Source organism: Schistocerca serialis, chromosome 6, assembly GCF_023864345.2.
Source record: "Schistocerca serialis cubense isolate TAMUIC-IGC-003099 chromosome 6, iqSchSeri2.2, whole genome shotgun sequence".
Taxonomy (NCBI): domain Eukaryota; kingdom Metazoa; phylum Arthropoda; class Insecta; order Orthoptera; family Acrididae; genus Schistocerca; species Schistocerca serialis.
This window is the reverse complement of record NC_064643.1, coordinates 313,294,978-313,311,284: the sequence shown is the minus strand read 5'-3', so window position 1 is coordinate 313,311,284 and position 16,307 is coordinate 313,294,978. Positions and strand designations below refer to the sequence as shown.

The following is a 16,307-nucleotide window of genomic DNA, read 5'->3' as shown; positions in this document are numbered from 1 at the left end:
GCTAATCATTTGCATATCACAGCATCTTCTTCCTGTCAGTTAAATTTCGCGTCTGTAGCACGTCATCTTCGTGGTGTAGCAATTGTAATGGCCAGTAGTGTAATTAAAGCTTGCACAGAGGTTTTAAGATGTCATTTTCCCACTCTCATTATGCCAATGGAACAGGAAGAAAACGTAATCTGTGGTAAAATGCAATGCGTTGCTATTCAAAATACACTCCTGGAAATGGAAAAAAGAACACATTGACACCGATGTGTCAGACCCACCATACTTGCTCCGGACACTGCGAGAGGGCTGTACAAGCAATGATCACACGCACGGCACAGCGGACACACCAGGAACCGCGGTGTTGGCCGTCGAATGGCGCTAGCTGCGCAGCATTTGTGCACCGCCGCCGTCAGTGTCAGCCAGTTTGCCGTGGCATACGGAGCTCCATCGCAGTCTTTAACACTGGTAGCATGCCGCGACAGCGTGGACGTGAACCGTATGTGCAGTTGACGGACTTTGAGCGAGGGCGTATAGTGGGCATGCGGGAGGCCGGGTGGACGTACCGCCGAATTGCTCAACACGTGGGGCGTGAGGTCTCCACAGTACATCGATGTTGTCGCCAGTGGTCGGCGGAAGGTGCACGTGCCCGTCGACCTGGGACCGGACCGCAGCGACGCACGGATGCACGCCAAGACCGTAGGATCCTACGCAGTGCCGTAGGGGACCGCACCGCCACTTCCCAGCAAATTAGGGACACTGTTGCTCTTGGGGTATCGGCGAGGACCATTCGCAACCGTCTCCATGAAGCTGGGCTACGGTCCCGCACACCGTTAGGCCGTCTTCCGCTCACGCCCCAACATCGTGCAGCCCGCCTCCAGTGGTGTCGCGACAGGCGTGAATGGAGGGACGAATGGAGACGTGTCGTCTTCAGCGATGAGAGTCGCTTCTGCCTTGGTGCCAATGATGGTCGTATGCGTGTTTGGCGCCGTGCAGGTGAGCGCCACAATCAGGACTGCATACGACCGAGGCACACAGGGCCAACACCCGGCATCATGGTGTGGGGAGCGATCTCCTACACTGGCTGTACACCACTGGTGATCGTCGAGGGGACACTGAATAGTGCACGGTACATCCAAACCGTCATCGAACCCATCGTTCTACCATTCCTAGACCGGCAAGGGAACTTGCTGTTCCAACAGGACAATGCACGTCCGCATGTATCCCGTGCCACCCAACGTGCTCTAGAAGGTGTAAGTCAACTACCCTGGCCAGCAAGATCTCCGGATCTGTCCCCCATTGAGCATGTTTGGGACTGGATGAAGCGTCGTCTCACGCGGTCTGCACGTCCAGCACGAACGCTGGTCCAACTGAGGTGCCAGGTGGAAATGGCATGGCAAGCCGTTCCACAGGACTACATCCAGCATCTCTACGATCGTCTCCATGGGAGAATAGCAGCCTGCATTGCTGAGAAAGGTGGATATACACTGTACTAGTGCCGACATTGTGCATGCTCTGTTGCCTGTGTCTATGTGCCTGTGGTTCTGTCAGTGTGATCATGTGATGTATCTGACCCCAGGAATGTGTCAATAAAGTTTCCCCTTCCTGGGACAATGAATTCACAGTGTTCTTATTTCAATTTCCAGGAGTGTAGTTTGCAGAGCATGGAAGTAGATGGAGATGTAGAAGAAGATCTACGGTGTACGAGAAATTGCGCAACAAAGAACAGCTCTCTAAGCAGTGGGACAGCTAGAGTTGTCCTGAAGCAGGTAACCATGGCTTAAGTTTCAGGGTCGACGGCGATGGTCGCTTCTCCTACCACAAACTCAGTCGAATTCCACGTGTGATGAGGATCGCAGCGAGCGTGGGGCCCTAAGGGTCAGTGGCCTTGTCTTATCATCGGCGGGCCATCGATGCATACAAGCTGCTTATTATCTTGAGTTCCCAGCGTCATTTCCTTACACGTTTTACCAGTAAACGTGAAACATTCGAGCGACACACACTGTGGCAGTGAAGCTGGTAACTCATAACGAGACACTATCAGATGCTCACCAACCACTATTGCTTCACAGTAGTTTCGCCCATCACAGTGAAGCACCTGTTGTTTGGGAAGAATTGGGTAGTGCACGCTTGTTTGCAACCCTAGAAATAGCTGACGCCGGCATGCCATGTATGCAGCCAGTTTGAGCATGGAACTGTTCATTGGACAAATCAGCCTACATCCTTACATCATACTTTATTAAAGAGTATGACACATGGAGGTTTGGGTCGATCCGGAGAGAGTGCACGGATAGCCGAAGTGGTTAAGGTGACCGCTCGCGTTCGAGTGCCGGTCCGGCACAGACATTCGTATGCCACTATTGAGTAGTAGATCTATCTACACCTAACACAGCTAAGGTCATGGAATTCGCAGCTAGCGAATTAACTTCGAAATAGTTTGATAAAGGAACTGAAAAGAAAATTATTCTCGTCTGTCAACAACACGTTCCAATAAAATCCTGAGAGCATTAAGTAGCGACATCTGTCGAGCGCGCGGCACACAGCCAAGAGCTCGTGGATTCTGGCCGCTGCTGCAAGTTCGCGAAGCACCACGGAAGCTCCGATGTACGGACGAAAAAAGAAGTTTCAGCTATTCGCATTAATCGGACACCGTATTCAACAGTGTACACTATGTGATCAAAAGTGTCCGGACACTCTCAAAAACATAGTTTTTCATATTAGGTGCATTGTGCTGCCACCTACTGCCAGGTACACAATATCAGCGACCTCAGTAGTCATTAGACATCGTGAGAAGAATTGGCCGCTCCGCGGAACTCATGGACTTCGAACGTGGTCAGGTGACTGTATGTCACTTGTGTCATACGTCTGTACGCGAGATTTCCACACTCCTGAACATCCCTAGGTCCACTGTTTCCAACGTGATAGTCAAATGGAAACGTGAAGGGCACGTACAGCACAAAAGCGTACAGGCCGACCTCGTCTGTTGACTGACAAATAACGCCGACAGTTGAAGAGGGTCGTAATGTGTAATGGGCAGACAACGATCCAGACCATCACAAGGAATTCCAAACCGCATGAGGCTCCACTGCAAGTACTTGGATTTCGTGATCGAGCAGCTGCTCATAAGCCACACATCACGCCGGTAAATGCCAAACGACCCCTCGCTTGGTGTAAGGAGAGTAAACATTGGACGATCGAACAGTGGAAAAACGTTGTGTGGAGTGACGAATCACTGTACACAATGTGGCGATACGATATCAGGGTGTAGGCATGGCGAATTCCCGGTGAACATCATCTACCAGCGTGTGTAGTGCCCAGTAAAATTCGGAGGCGGTGATGTCATGGTGTGGTCGTGTTTTTCATGGAGGAGGCTTGCACCCCTTGTTGTTTTGCGTGGCACTATCACAGCACAGGCCTACATTGATGTTTTAAGAACCTTCTTGCTTCCCACTGTTGAAAAGCAATTCGGGGATGGCGATTGCATCTTTCAATACGATCGAGCACCTGTTCATAATACACGGCCTGTGGAGAAGTGGGTACACGACAATAACATCCCTGTAATAGACTGGGCTGCACAGAGTCCTGACCTGAATCCTATAGAACACCTTTGGGATGATATGGAACGCCGACTTCGTGCCAGGCCTCGTCGACCGACATCGATTCCCCCCCTCAGAGCAGCCTCCGGAAAAGAATGGGCTGCCATTCCGCAAGAAACCTTCCAGCACCCGACTGAAGGTATGTCTGCGGGAGTGAAAACTGTCATCAAGGCTAAGGGTGGGCCAACACCATGCTGAATTCCAGAATTACCGATGGAGGGCGCCACGAACTTGTAAGTCATTTTTAGCCAGGTGTCCGAATACTTCTGATCACATAGTGTATCTTGCTGGCGTCTTGGCTTGTTGCTGTCGCTGTGTATAACAATAATGAGTAAGATTGTCGCGACTACAGACTATCCTATGAGATGTCTTCTGTCAGAAGGGCGAGGGGCACAGGGGGCCCTCTGTGTATACGAAATACGAGTGTCCAAGTCTTAGCGGCAAATGTTGGCAGTCAGACTTAGACGATAAGTAGCACAACGTCAGTAAATTAAACTTGTGTAAACCGCAAACAGCGGTAGTTCATACTGTAGAGTCGGCACTAAATGAAGTACAAAGTAGCTGCCGATACTTCTCCTGGTATGGGGTCAACGATTTTAGGAACAGGAATGCAAAGACGAGGCGTGGCGAGTCGTGTGCACCGACAATTTCTCGTGGGTCATTTTCTCAGAGCAGCTAATGGCCTTTCTCAGTAGGAATCAAATGGCTCTGAGCACTATGGGACTTAACATCTGAGGTCGTCAGTCCCCTAGAACTTAGAACTACTTAAACCTAACTAACCTAAGGACATCGCACACATCCATGCCCGAGGGAGAATTCGAACCTGCGACCGTAGCGGTCGCGCGTTTCCAGACTGAAGCGCCCAGAACCACTCGGCCACAGCGGCCGGTCAGTAGGAATCAACATGGATTCCATAAACATGAAACAATTGTACGCTCCATGAAACGATATGATATAACATGACATTTCCATATAAAATTAAATGTAGGAAAGACAGATCCGAGCCTGAGATTCACTGAGAGAATCTTAACGAAATATAATTAATTAACCACAGTACGGCTTACAAAACACTCCTCAGGCCGATTGTGGAGTATGGCTCATCTGTATGGGACATAGCCAGCTTCTGTTAGTGTAAGAGATATATAAAATTCAACGAAGAGCAATAAACTTGATTACGGATTTGCTTAGTAAGCGAAGATATATTCGACGAACTCTAGTGTCAGACGACGCAGAAGTGACAATGTGCATCACGTAAAACATAACAGTTAAAATTCCGAGAGCGCACACCGAAGAAGAATCGTGAAGCTTATGACTTTCTCCCATTTATGTCTTGTGAAATGACCACGACGACGTAATTAGAGAAATTAGAGCTCATACGAAGGTTTATCGACTGTCCTTCTTCCCAAGTACCATTCGCGATTGGTACAGGTAAGGGACACTGCTACCAGAAGTATCCTCCTCCACACAATGCAAGGAACGTGCAGAAAAAGATGCAGACGAGACCAAGAAGGAAGTCTGCACCGGCGCTCAGGCTGACGTCCCATTCTCTGGCTGCTGGAAAGCGTTAGACACACTTCAAAATTGTCAAGAAATGAACAGAATATGAGTGGAGCGAGCTGAATATCAGAACGAATATGTGATTGGATTGAGGCACTCCTACCAAACAGCACCGGGGCATATCCTGACAGAAAAGCTTAAAATATCATTGGGCGCAATCCATGGGAGTGATACAGGCTCGTTACTGTTCCCAGTATATAGAACTGATCTGATGAATACTGTCGCAGGCTTCTTGAGGCTGTCCACGGATCAAGCTGTTATGTATAGAAAAGTGGCAACTGTAACGAAGAAAGACTTACAGATGATCTACGCTAGGTTAACGGCTTAACATTTGACCCTTAACATAAACAAATGTAACGTGTTACATATAAACAGACAGAAATAACGATTTTTGTTTCATTACACCGCTGGAGAAAAATTACTGGAAATACTCGTATCCGTTAAATGTCAGGAAGGGAGCATACGCAACGAATTTAAGTGAACCTAACCGTAGAAAAGGATTACGCCGACCTTAAATTCGTTGTTAGAAAATCGCAGAAACCACATTTCACCAACGGAGGACGTACCTTACAGAACCATTGTTTGACACATATTTGACTATTACTACTCGTTGTGTTCCTTACCATGCACTGTTGACGAAGGAAACTGAATAAATTGAAAGAAGGGATCTGCGTTTCTTCATTGGTGCCTTTTTAAGAAGGAAAGCGCCACGGAAGTGCTAATGTAACTCCAGTGTCAAACGCTACATGAGGAACATTGAGCATTCTTGTGACGTTCGTAGAAGAACCGACATACCACATCCTTCTACATACAACTCGCGAGAAGACTGTGAATGTAAAAGTAAGATTCGAACCCGTACACAGGCTTGTCAACACTCATTCTTCCCGCACCTGATTCGCTGCTGGAACAGGAAGAAAGAGGGCAAGTATTAGCTTTACACGAAGTAACCTCCACCGCACACCGTAGAATGATTTGCGAGGCATAGATGTAGATGTAAACAGCGATCGCGCTTCTTGCCGCTACTTCCCTACGTGAGCATCCCGCGCAAGGACGCTTCACTGTTCCACCTGTGTCGTGATGGACGTCATCGATTGATTTAGCTGTGTGAATTTTGCGTTGTATATGGTGTCGCAGGAGGAACGGTCAATATGCACCGATACAACAGTAACGATCACCTGAAGTAAACACGTACTCTAAAATACACACCTTAAGAGCCATCATCACTACTTCATCTTTGATACTATGAAACAAATCTCTTCTAATGCAAAATCTTTGCTTCCAATATTTTAAGAGGTGGTAGTATTGGCCAAAACAAGGAAAAAAGTCCACTAAACATGGGTTGTAATGTGCATACTTTAAGAGCTGTGAGCACTAGCTCATCTTCGCTACGGTGAAACACAGGTCTTCGGCTGAACAAATACTCGTGGCTCCTAAGGTATCATTTTAGAGTCCATTTTTCTAAGACATTTTTTCTTGTCTTGGTCATTGCTGGCTCCTCCCATAGTAAGAAATGCAAAGTGGATGCAGTAGTAGGTATTTATGTAGAAGTATGGAAAATGAGGAAGTTCTCATAACTGTTCAAGGTATGCAATTTTGAGACCATATTTATTAGAGGTCTTTTGTTTAAGTAATCATTGGTGTCATACCCCGTAATATTGACCAGTGCACCTGGGACACCTCGTATTGTGAACTGAACACGGAATATATCGAAACAATCAGAAATTTAATTTCATCAGCCGGTTTCGGCACTTAGCGTCCTTCTTCAGAAGGGCGTAAGTATCGCATTATTTGCGATTTAACAATAAGATGCATGTAGACTACTGTTGTGGTCATGTGGTTCACGTTGCCTGTACGAAAACTGTATACAACAACCAAACAAAATGCCGACATTACACCAGAACTGGCACGATGTCTGAACTTGTTATTTGACTTCTTTATTCCATTTTTGTACAAACTCTATGAACCACATGAGCATAGAAATATGCTGCATGCATCTTATTGTTGACATTCGCAAATAAGCGATAGTCGAAGAAGGACACTAAGTGCCAGAAACCGGTTAAGGACACTGAATTTCGTTTATGCAGCTGGTTACTGATTATTTCGATATATACAAGTACAGTAGCTGAAGATATGTAAAATACTGGACACGGAATATCTAAGTTCGAGTCCTCCCTCGGGCATGAGGGTGTGTGTTGTTCTTAGCATAGGTTAGCTTAAGTATGCGCAAGTCTAGGGATCAATGACCTATGCAGTTTGGTCTCTTAGGAATTCATACACATTTCGAAACCCAGTAATCTGGGAATGTTACTAAAAGCTTGTGATGTTTCTGTGGGAAGGATCCACAAGCCACTTTGAATCTGAATCAGGGAAAGTGGGGAGTGGTGCTGATTGGGACAAAGACACTACAGGTTCAAATGGTTCAAATGGCTCTAAGCACTATGGGACTTAACGTCTGAGGTCATCAGTTCCCTAGACTTAGAAACTACTTAAACCTAACTAACCTAAGGACATCACACACATCAATGCCGGAGGCAGGATTCGAACCTGCGACAGTAGCAGGCGCGCGGTTCCCAACTGAAGCGCTTAGAACCGCTGGGCCACAGTGGCCGGTGACACTACAGGCACCTTCCGAAAAGCCATTGCTAATTCAGGTCTTGTATTTGCTCTATACCCCACATTATGCGATATGCGCAGTACATGGTCAGCAATTTTTAATACCTCAGCTTGAGAACAAGAAAATTTATGACTCAACAGAGAAGAAATGTTCAGTTCTAAGCGAAATTAAACGTTACTTAAGATTACAAGGGAATTCTTTTAGAAAGGAACATTCTTGAGAAGAGCGTGTTTCTTTCAGCGTAGTAGAAAAGAGCGTATTATGCAAAGAAAACAAAAAGTGCTAATAAACACCCCAACTGTCAAGATAAAGAGTGAATTATCAGACATGTGGATACACTCATAGCAAATGTTGTGTAACGCTAGTGGAAGGTAATTCTTCTAGTGTGGATACTTGCTCACTGCTAGATGAGAGCTAAGGTGAGCTACTGCTCACAGGCAGTTCAACACTCCGGTCCAGAGCACAACGACCTTCGGCTGGTAGCGTCAGTACACGTCGGCCCAAGTCTAGCTCGGGCTACCTCCTTTGACACATAAACTGTTACTCGAGGTGTGCCTACCTGCTCTCAGTCACCACCACTCGGCACCTGCACACTGCAAAGTACTCCCTGTTAACGGCGTGTACTGAAGCAGTTCAATGAAATTATGCCTATCAATGTTTCGCTTGTGTCAACGCCATCACCAGAACTTAGGAACGCGACTCTGAGATTTTTATTAATTTAAATTATACTCTAATACCTTGCTTTTTAGTTGTAACATTGTGATGGAAGTACACTCTAAGACAAAAACTAACCACGCGCGACGAAGCAGTTATCCGAATGGGCTGTAAAACGATAGCTTTGATGTACATGTACCGAAAAACAAATAAGTACAATTTAGAAAAACTGGACGATTTCCCCATAGGAAAGAGCTTCACAAATTCTACAAGTAAATAATGCGTTGGTCCCCCTCTGGCCATTATGCAAGCAATTATTCGGCTTTGTATTGATTGATAGAGTTGTTGGATGTCCTTTGAGGGATTTCGTCCCGAATTCTGTCCAATTAGAGCGTTAGATCGTCAAATTCCCAAGGGTCCTGCCCATAACGTTCCAAATATTCTCAGTTTGGTAGAGATCCGGCGATCCTGCTGGCCAGTACAGGGTTTGGCAACGATGAAGATAAGCAGTGTGTAGGTGGGCATTATCTTGCTGAAATGTAAGCCGAGGATGGTTCGCCATGAAGGGCAACAAAACGGGACCCAGAATTTGGGCGGCGTACCGCTGTGCTGTAAGCACGTCGCAGATGACGGCCAAAGGGATCCTGCTATGAAATGAAATGACACCCCGTCACTCGTGGCTGTCGTGCCGTATGGCGATAGTTAGGCCTGTATCTCTTGGTATCCCACCGCTGTCTGGGCATCTCAGGACACTCCTTCACTGGTCATCGGAGCTCAGTCCAAAGTGGGACTCATCTCTGAAGACAATTCTATTCCATTCAGTGAGATTGCAGGTCGAATATGCCCGCCACCACTGCAAACGGCTTGTTGGCGTACAGAAGTCCATCGTAGTCGTCTCAAGGCGCTCAGCCCCATTTCTGTGACGCGCCTATTAATGGTCGTTACTGTCACTGAAGCACCAGTCACATCAATGATAATGATGAGTCTGGGACTCTGAGTGCCTCTCTCGCGATTACTCGGCCCTCACGTTCTGCCATCTCTCTAGGCCGACCGTTTACTTCTTTATGCTGTGTTCGGCCGTCGTTCACCCATTCCCATCGTCAATAATGGGATTGTTCCCACTCAAACGTCGAGTGATTCGCCAATTACTTCAACCGGCTTCTTTCAGCCCAACTACACGTTTTCTCTCAAGTGCTGACATATGCTTATATTGTTCACGCGACTGTCTGCCAGGCGTAGTTACTGTCCTACTCAGGACACGGAATGAAACTCGTAAAAACTTCATGCCCTGGTATCGACATGTCCCCTGTTTGCTGTCCCTGCCAGCTGCAGTGTGAAATTGCGCTGCAGCGTCAATCACTCATCCAACGGCCGCCGAAGTTAACGATTTTCCATTTTCTATCGATACCTGTTTGGACATCATTTTATGACTAATTTGCATAACTTCTTGTAAGTTGAGATGTTGTATTTTCACACCGCCACATCTCGTCACATAAAACACTGATTTGTGTAATGAAAGAGGCCAAGAGCCATCTATTTGCCAATGTATAATATTTAACTAAGCATTGTAATGATGTATTTTGACGATTTACAGGGAGAAATGAGTCCAGCGCTAGTGACGCGCCAAAGAAACTATAGTCTAATTCAGTGCGCATGTAAAAACATCGATATTAAAGGCAGGCTCTGAAGACATTTGAATATTACAAACACAAGTGCGCAACCCATCGTCCGCTGCCGGACGATATCACTCTCTTTTTGTCTTCTGTATAATATTGGCGCACCATTACATAGGCGTCATTACAAGATTTGTAATTTGTTTAAATCTATTGATGAATACTGTTATTTTGTTGCATGTGAGAATAGTATATATATATATATATATATATATATATATATATATATATATATATATATATATATATATATATGCCAATCGTGTCCGACGTGTCATTGTGTGGACAGAACAGTTTAGGCCGACGTTAACATACTACTTATACTCCCCCCTCGTAGTATTCTTCAAACTCAGTTTTAAACTGGCCCTTAGGTACATTTTCAGTGCGACTGATGTCCGGAAATTTCTTAGCAAACTTACACTTCTCAAATCGCACATCGCTCGCACAAAGCCTCGCTGTTCCACAATGATCCGCGGCACTTTCTAAACAGGAAAAGGAGCCAAGCAACTATATGTTGCTTCCCTTTCCCAATCTGATGCTTAATAATTTTTATGTGTGCAAGAGCGCACGTCGTGAGAGAGCCACATCTGATTTTGAGACAATCTGCATTACAACACCAAATTGCAATCAATCATCATATTTTAATAACAAATATCTAATAATATTTTCTTACATCAGATAGTTCATGGTTTTTTATCTATTCGTGTGCATTTTAACGGCGGTGGAATCTTGGAACTAGCCCAAAATTTGCCTAAACGAGCGCAGGAAACCATCTAAAAACCAAACTCATGCTGGCCGGTGTACCAGCCCATGGTCGTTAATCCGTTGCATGCATTCGATTCGGGTCTGGGGTATCTCTCTGTCTTGCAAGATAGCATGCTACGTGTTACGCTATACGAGAAGGTCGCTATACATAGTTAACATGTAATTAACATTTTTTCATTTAGAGTCATGTAAAAATCTATCACCATTTGCATAAGCTCATCAAAACGTGGGACTTAACAATAAAATTGTTCATTACAGGAGCTTCTCCTTTTTTGTAACTATATTTCGCGAACTGTTGTTACTGGGCCGACTTCTGATCCATTACAGTTGTTGCATTATCCGCAAAGCCCTAGAGGGCAGGGGATAAGACGGAGCGATGGGATGGGTGGAGAGCGGCAGATACATCACTCAGTCAAAATATGACGATGCTGACCAGCGACCTCAAGGAATCTCTCTGTACGTGCGGACGCAACGACGTGTACCACGGCCAGATGTCTGTACTCACACATACGTCACAATAGTGAAACGACCGAACTGCTGCGCTCCTTAGTGCTCATCATTATCATCTTCATCGTTATTATCATTGCTCTGCCCTAGAGCAAGTCTTCACTTGCAGCTGTCAATGCAGTCCTATCATTTGCTACCCTCTTTGTTTTGTCATAATTTTTTTCTATCATTATGCTATCCATCATCTGGTATCTTCTACAATCACTTCTTGTTCTTCCACTCACCGTTCCTCCCATAGCGTCCATCAGTAAACAGTCTCTTCACATCCAGTGTCCAAGCCCACCGTGTTTCCTCTTCCTGATTACCTTAGTAATAAGCATTATCAATTTATCTCCAAGTTATCACACAAAATCTCTCATTGACTGTCGTTTAACAGATTTTAATTTGGAGACATTAACTTTGTTTACGGGATTTATTAGTCCTCGAAATCTTACCTCCCCCTCTCGTTCACCGCGGATCATTTCAAGCAAATCCTTCACTTCAGCTTCTATTTCAGCTTCCAGTTGTTTAGAACGACGTCCGAAGCCGAAATCGCGCAGATACCGAAGGCTAAAGCGGCGTTGTTCCTTCCACAGCCCTCCATCTACGAAGAACACTCCTGTAAAAGTACAGACGACATTGTTTTCACACTTTTTTGTAACTACACTAACAACCAAAACATTATGACCACAGTCCACCGTGAAACTGAATGTCAGTTACTTAGTTAGTTACGTGTTCCATTCATCAGTCTCACGGAAACCGTTATGATGTGGGACGTATCAAGTGTATTCTTTTTTTACCTACCCCATTCCTTTAAATGGCACAAAATTCCTATATTATGAATATAGATTTATTTATTCTTATTCAAGAATTCATCTATGGTATAGAAGGAGTTGTCAAGGAGATATGACGTCAATTTATTTTTGAAACTATTACTACTGTCTGTCAGACATTTTATTTCATCTGGTAATTTATCGTGAAGTATTACAGCAGCAGAATTAAGATAGGTTAAGTAGAGGATAGTGTACGTCTTTCTTTCTTCTGCCATTATAACCATGAATGTCACTGTTGTTTGTAAACTGGCCCTTGTTGTTGAGAATAAATTACATTGCTGAGTAAATGTACTGTGAAGTTGTTGTAATAATTCCTAACCATTTCATCAGATGCCTACAAGATGTGCGACTATGAGGCCCACACATTATTCTAATCACTATCTTTTGAGCAGTGAATACTTTGTACCTAAGCGTTGAGTAAAACCAAAACATTATTCTGTATGACATCAGAGAGTGAAAGTATGCAAAGTATGTCAGTTTGCTAATTTCTATATCCTCAAAATTAGAAATTATTCTGATTGGAAAAGTTACTGAACCTAGTTGCTTTAGGAGATCCAAAAGATGAATTTTCGGATTAAGATTCTCATATATATGTACACCCAAAAACTTAGCGTGCTCTATCCTGACTACTGACTTCTGTTGATGTGTTACATTTATTGAAGGAACAGTACTCCCTGCTGTTGAAAATTGTATGTACTGTGTTTTTTCAAAGTTTGGAGCAAGCCGATTCACAGAAAACCAATCAATAGCTTTTCCAAAGACATTATTTGTATCATTTTCAATTGGAGTTTCATTTACTGGATTAATAATGATGCTTGTATCATCAGCAAACAGTGTCATTTTAGCTCCTTGTTTCAGATAAGAAGGGAGGTCATTCACATATATCAAGAACAGAAGGAGACCCATGATTGAACCCTGTGGAACACCTAATATAATGTCACCCCAGTTATATGAAGTGGGAAACTTCCTTAAATCACTTAATCCGTATAAAGAAACTTTTCGCTTCTTGTTCTGTAGATATGACTTAAACCACTCATATGCTGTTCCATTTATACCATAGAATTGTAATTTATGTAACATAATGTCAGGGTTCACACAGTCAAAAGCTATAAATAAGTCAGAGAAAATTCGTATTGGTGAAATTTTACTATTTAAAGACTCTATTATGTGGGCAGTGAAATTGCATGTTGCTATTTCAGTAGAACAGCATTTTTTAAATACAAACTGCGATTTACTAAGTATCCCATTACTGTTGAGATGGCTAACCACTCTTGAGTACATTACTTTCCCAAGGATTTTTGAAAATGCTGTAAGCAAGCTTACTGTCAGTAATTATTGACATCTGTGGTGTCTCCTTTTTTTTAGAGAGGATGGACAAAGGCATATTTTAACATGTCTGAGAAAATACCTTGAGTTAGTGATGCATTACAGATGTGACACAGAAAAACAGCTGTAACTCCTCTACCTTGTTTTAATATTTTGTTAGAGATGTCATCTAGTCCAACAGAACATTTATTTTTCAAAGATTTAATGAGTCTCCTTACTTCACAAGATGTTGTTAGATGAAAATTAGTCTGACAAGGATTTCTTAAAACTGACGCTTCCTTGTACTGATTAGCTTTTTCTTTCGAACTACACTGCTTTTTTCACCTACACCTAAGAAATGGTTGTTAAATACTTTAGTTGCTTGTGTATTGCTGGTTATTATCGTCTCATTCTCTTTAATAGTAATACTACCTACCCCAGTTGTTACCTTTCCTATCTCTTTTCTCACAACATTCCATATTGATACGATTTTATTGCCTGAGTTGTTAATTTCATCTCTAATATACATATTTTTTGATTTTCTGACAGCTTTTCTCAATTTGTTACAGTAATTTTTATAAACTACAATTACTTCTGCATCTTTACTAATACTTGCTATCTCATACAATTTTCTTTTTCTTTCTGAAGACGTTTTAATATCTCTAGTAATCCTAGGTTTCTTTTAAAACTGTTTGGTGTTACATTTAATAATTATTTTATCGTAACAATGTTCAAAAAGTGATATAAACTGATCAAGAAATATGTTGCATTTATCATTAACATTTGGCTCATTATATACATCCCCCCAAATAACATTTCTTGAACTTTCTCTGAAGTGCTTTGTAGACACAGAGTTGATCAGCCTTACACTTTTACTTAAAGGTTTCTGAACAGCACACCCTGCTAGTTTTTGTAAGTTAATCAATTGTGGATCATGGTCTGATAGTCCCTTTATCACAGGAAAGGCATGTGTTAGCTTTACATCCTCTTGCTGTACAAATGCATTATCTATCAGAGTACTACTGTCTTGACCTATACATGTAGGGAAATTGATCACTGATTCTAACTTATATGTCATTAATAACACATGTAGTTCAGTTTTCCTATCACAATTACTTAGAAAGTTTGCATTGAAATCACCACAGATTAATAACTTCTTCTTTTTGTCTGACAGACAGCATTATAGAGAATCAAACTGTTTTATGGATCGCTCCCAATCTCCTAATGGGGATCTGTACACTGTTGCTAATATCAGCACTACATTATCTAGCTGTAGTTCACACGCACAAACTTCAAAATGCTGATCTACACAAAATTTGCTTACTTCTACAGTTTTGTGTTTATACCCTTGTTTTGTGTAAATGGCAACTCCTCCTTTATCGTTGCTAGATCTGCAAGTGTAAGATGCTAATTATACCCATTTATACTGTCATTTTCCATCGCCACTGTTACATGGCGTTCGGACAGACAAAGTATATCAGTCCCATTCTTGTTTTTGAGATAATCGAAACACATTAACAGTTCATCTTCTTTTTTTTTTTTTTTTTTTTTTTATCCGTGATATTTTGATGAAATAAATTGATACTACTCTTAGCTTTATCCCTATTTAGTGTATATGAAGCTTCTTTTATTCAATTTTTCCTTATTGTTGTCTGTTTGGACTTTGGTTGTAACCTAAAATACCGGTCTGCCCGGTTTCGTTAACCACAGGGTTCATCCCTTCTATGACTGGCCCCCTTACAGTATCTGTGGCGTGTAGGCGTCGCGTGTACATGACGCGGCAAGGAAAATACATTTATAGAGCAGAGGCGAATCGGCAATCATTCTAGTAACCACATGGACCTCAAGATGGTAAATCGACTGACATAAGTGACTTTGACAAACGGGAGTATTGTTATGATCCGGCGCCTGGGAAAAAGCACCTAGGGAACAGCGAAGATGGTCCTCTGTTCACAAGCTACTGTCGTGAGCGTCTGTGGAAAGTGGATGAAGGACTAATGCTGTATTACCGACGTACAGCCGAGGAAGGTGACGGCGATTAAGTGACAAGATTTTGGGTGTCCACACATCATCAGAGATCGTGGAGCACGGAGGCTTCCTCGCTCTGTAAAGCTGGACAGGCGGCGATGTGTGGAAAATCTGACGGCAGACTACAGTACTAGCGCAAGCCCCAGTGTTTCGGCTCACACCGTTCATTGTACACTGTTGAACATGGAGCTCCACAACAGACGACTCATATGTGTTCCCAAAATGACCCAACGACATCATCAATTACAGTTCCATTGGACACGGGATCTTCGAAATTGGACAGTGGATCAATGAAAACGTTCTGCCTGGTCGGACAAACCACGTTTCTTGTCATGTCAGGTCGAAAGTGGTGTTCGGATTCGCCATCGTTCAGGCGAATGGCTGTTCTAAACATAAACACATTCACGGATGTTGCCAGATGGGGCAGTATACGCATATTCTGTGGTGGACGTTCACCGGGGCTAGTAACCGAAGACACCATGAAAGGTGCGGACTACGAGAAAATTATTGCGGATCACCTTTATGGCTTTCTGTTTGTATTCCTCAACAATGGTGGCACCCAACAGCGTGGTAATAAGCCATAACCCAGCGACAGTGACTTCAGAAGCATGATAAGGAACTCACGTAGAGGTTTGGCCACCAACTTTGTCTGATCTGAACACGATAGAACACATCTGACACGCTGGGCTGTAATTATGGTACGGTAGCGAAATATGCTAGACTTTCGAACGCGAAGACATTAATGTGAAACAGATCTACACTGGAAAAAATCTAGTTCCAATTTTTGCCACCAGGTATAAATCTGGCGCTG

The 16,307-nt window shown here is 43.4% G+C and overlaps 1 protein-coding gene across 1 annotated transcript in view; it reads right to left on the bottom strand.

Annotated features, from left to right (window-relative positions):
• The window catches only part of LOC126484842 (probable cytochrome P450 304a1), a 101,590-nt gene that overhangs the window by 72,368 nt on the left and 12,915 nt on the right, over positions 1-16,307 (bottom strand). Inside the window, exon 3 of the mRNA XM_050108437.1 lies at positions 11,786-11,949. Coding sequence (XP_049964394.1) covers positions 11,786-11,949 — 164 coding nt within the window. The remainder of the gene's footprint in view (positions 1-11,785; positions 11,950-16,307) is intronic.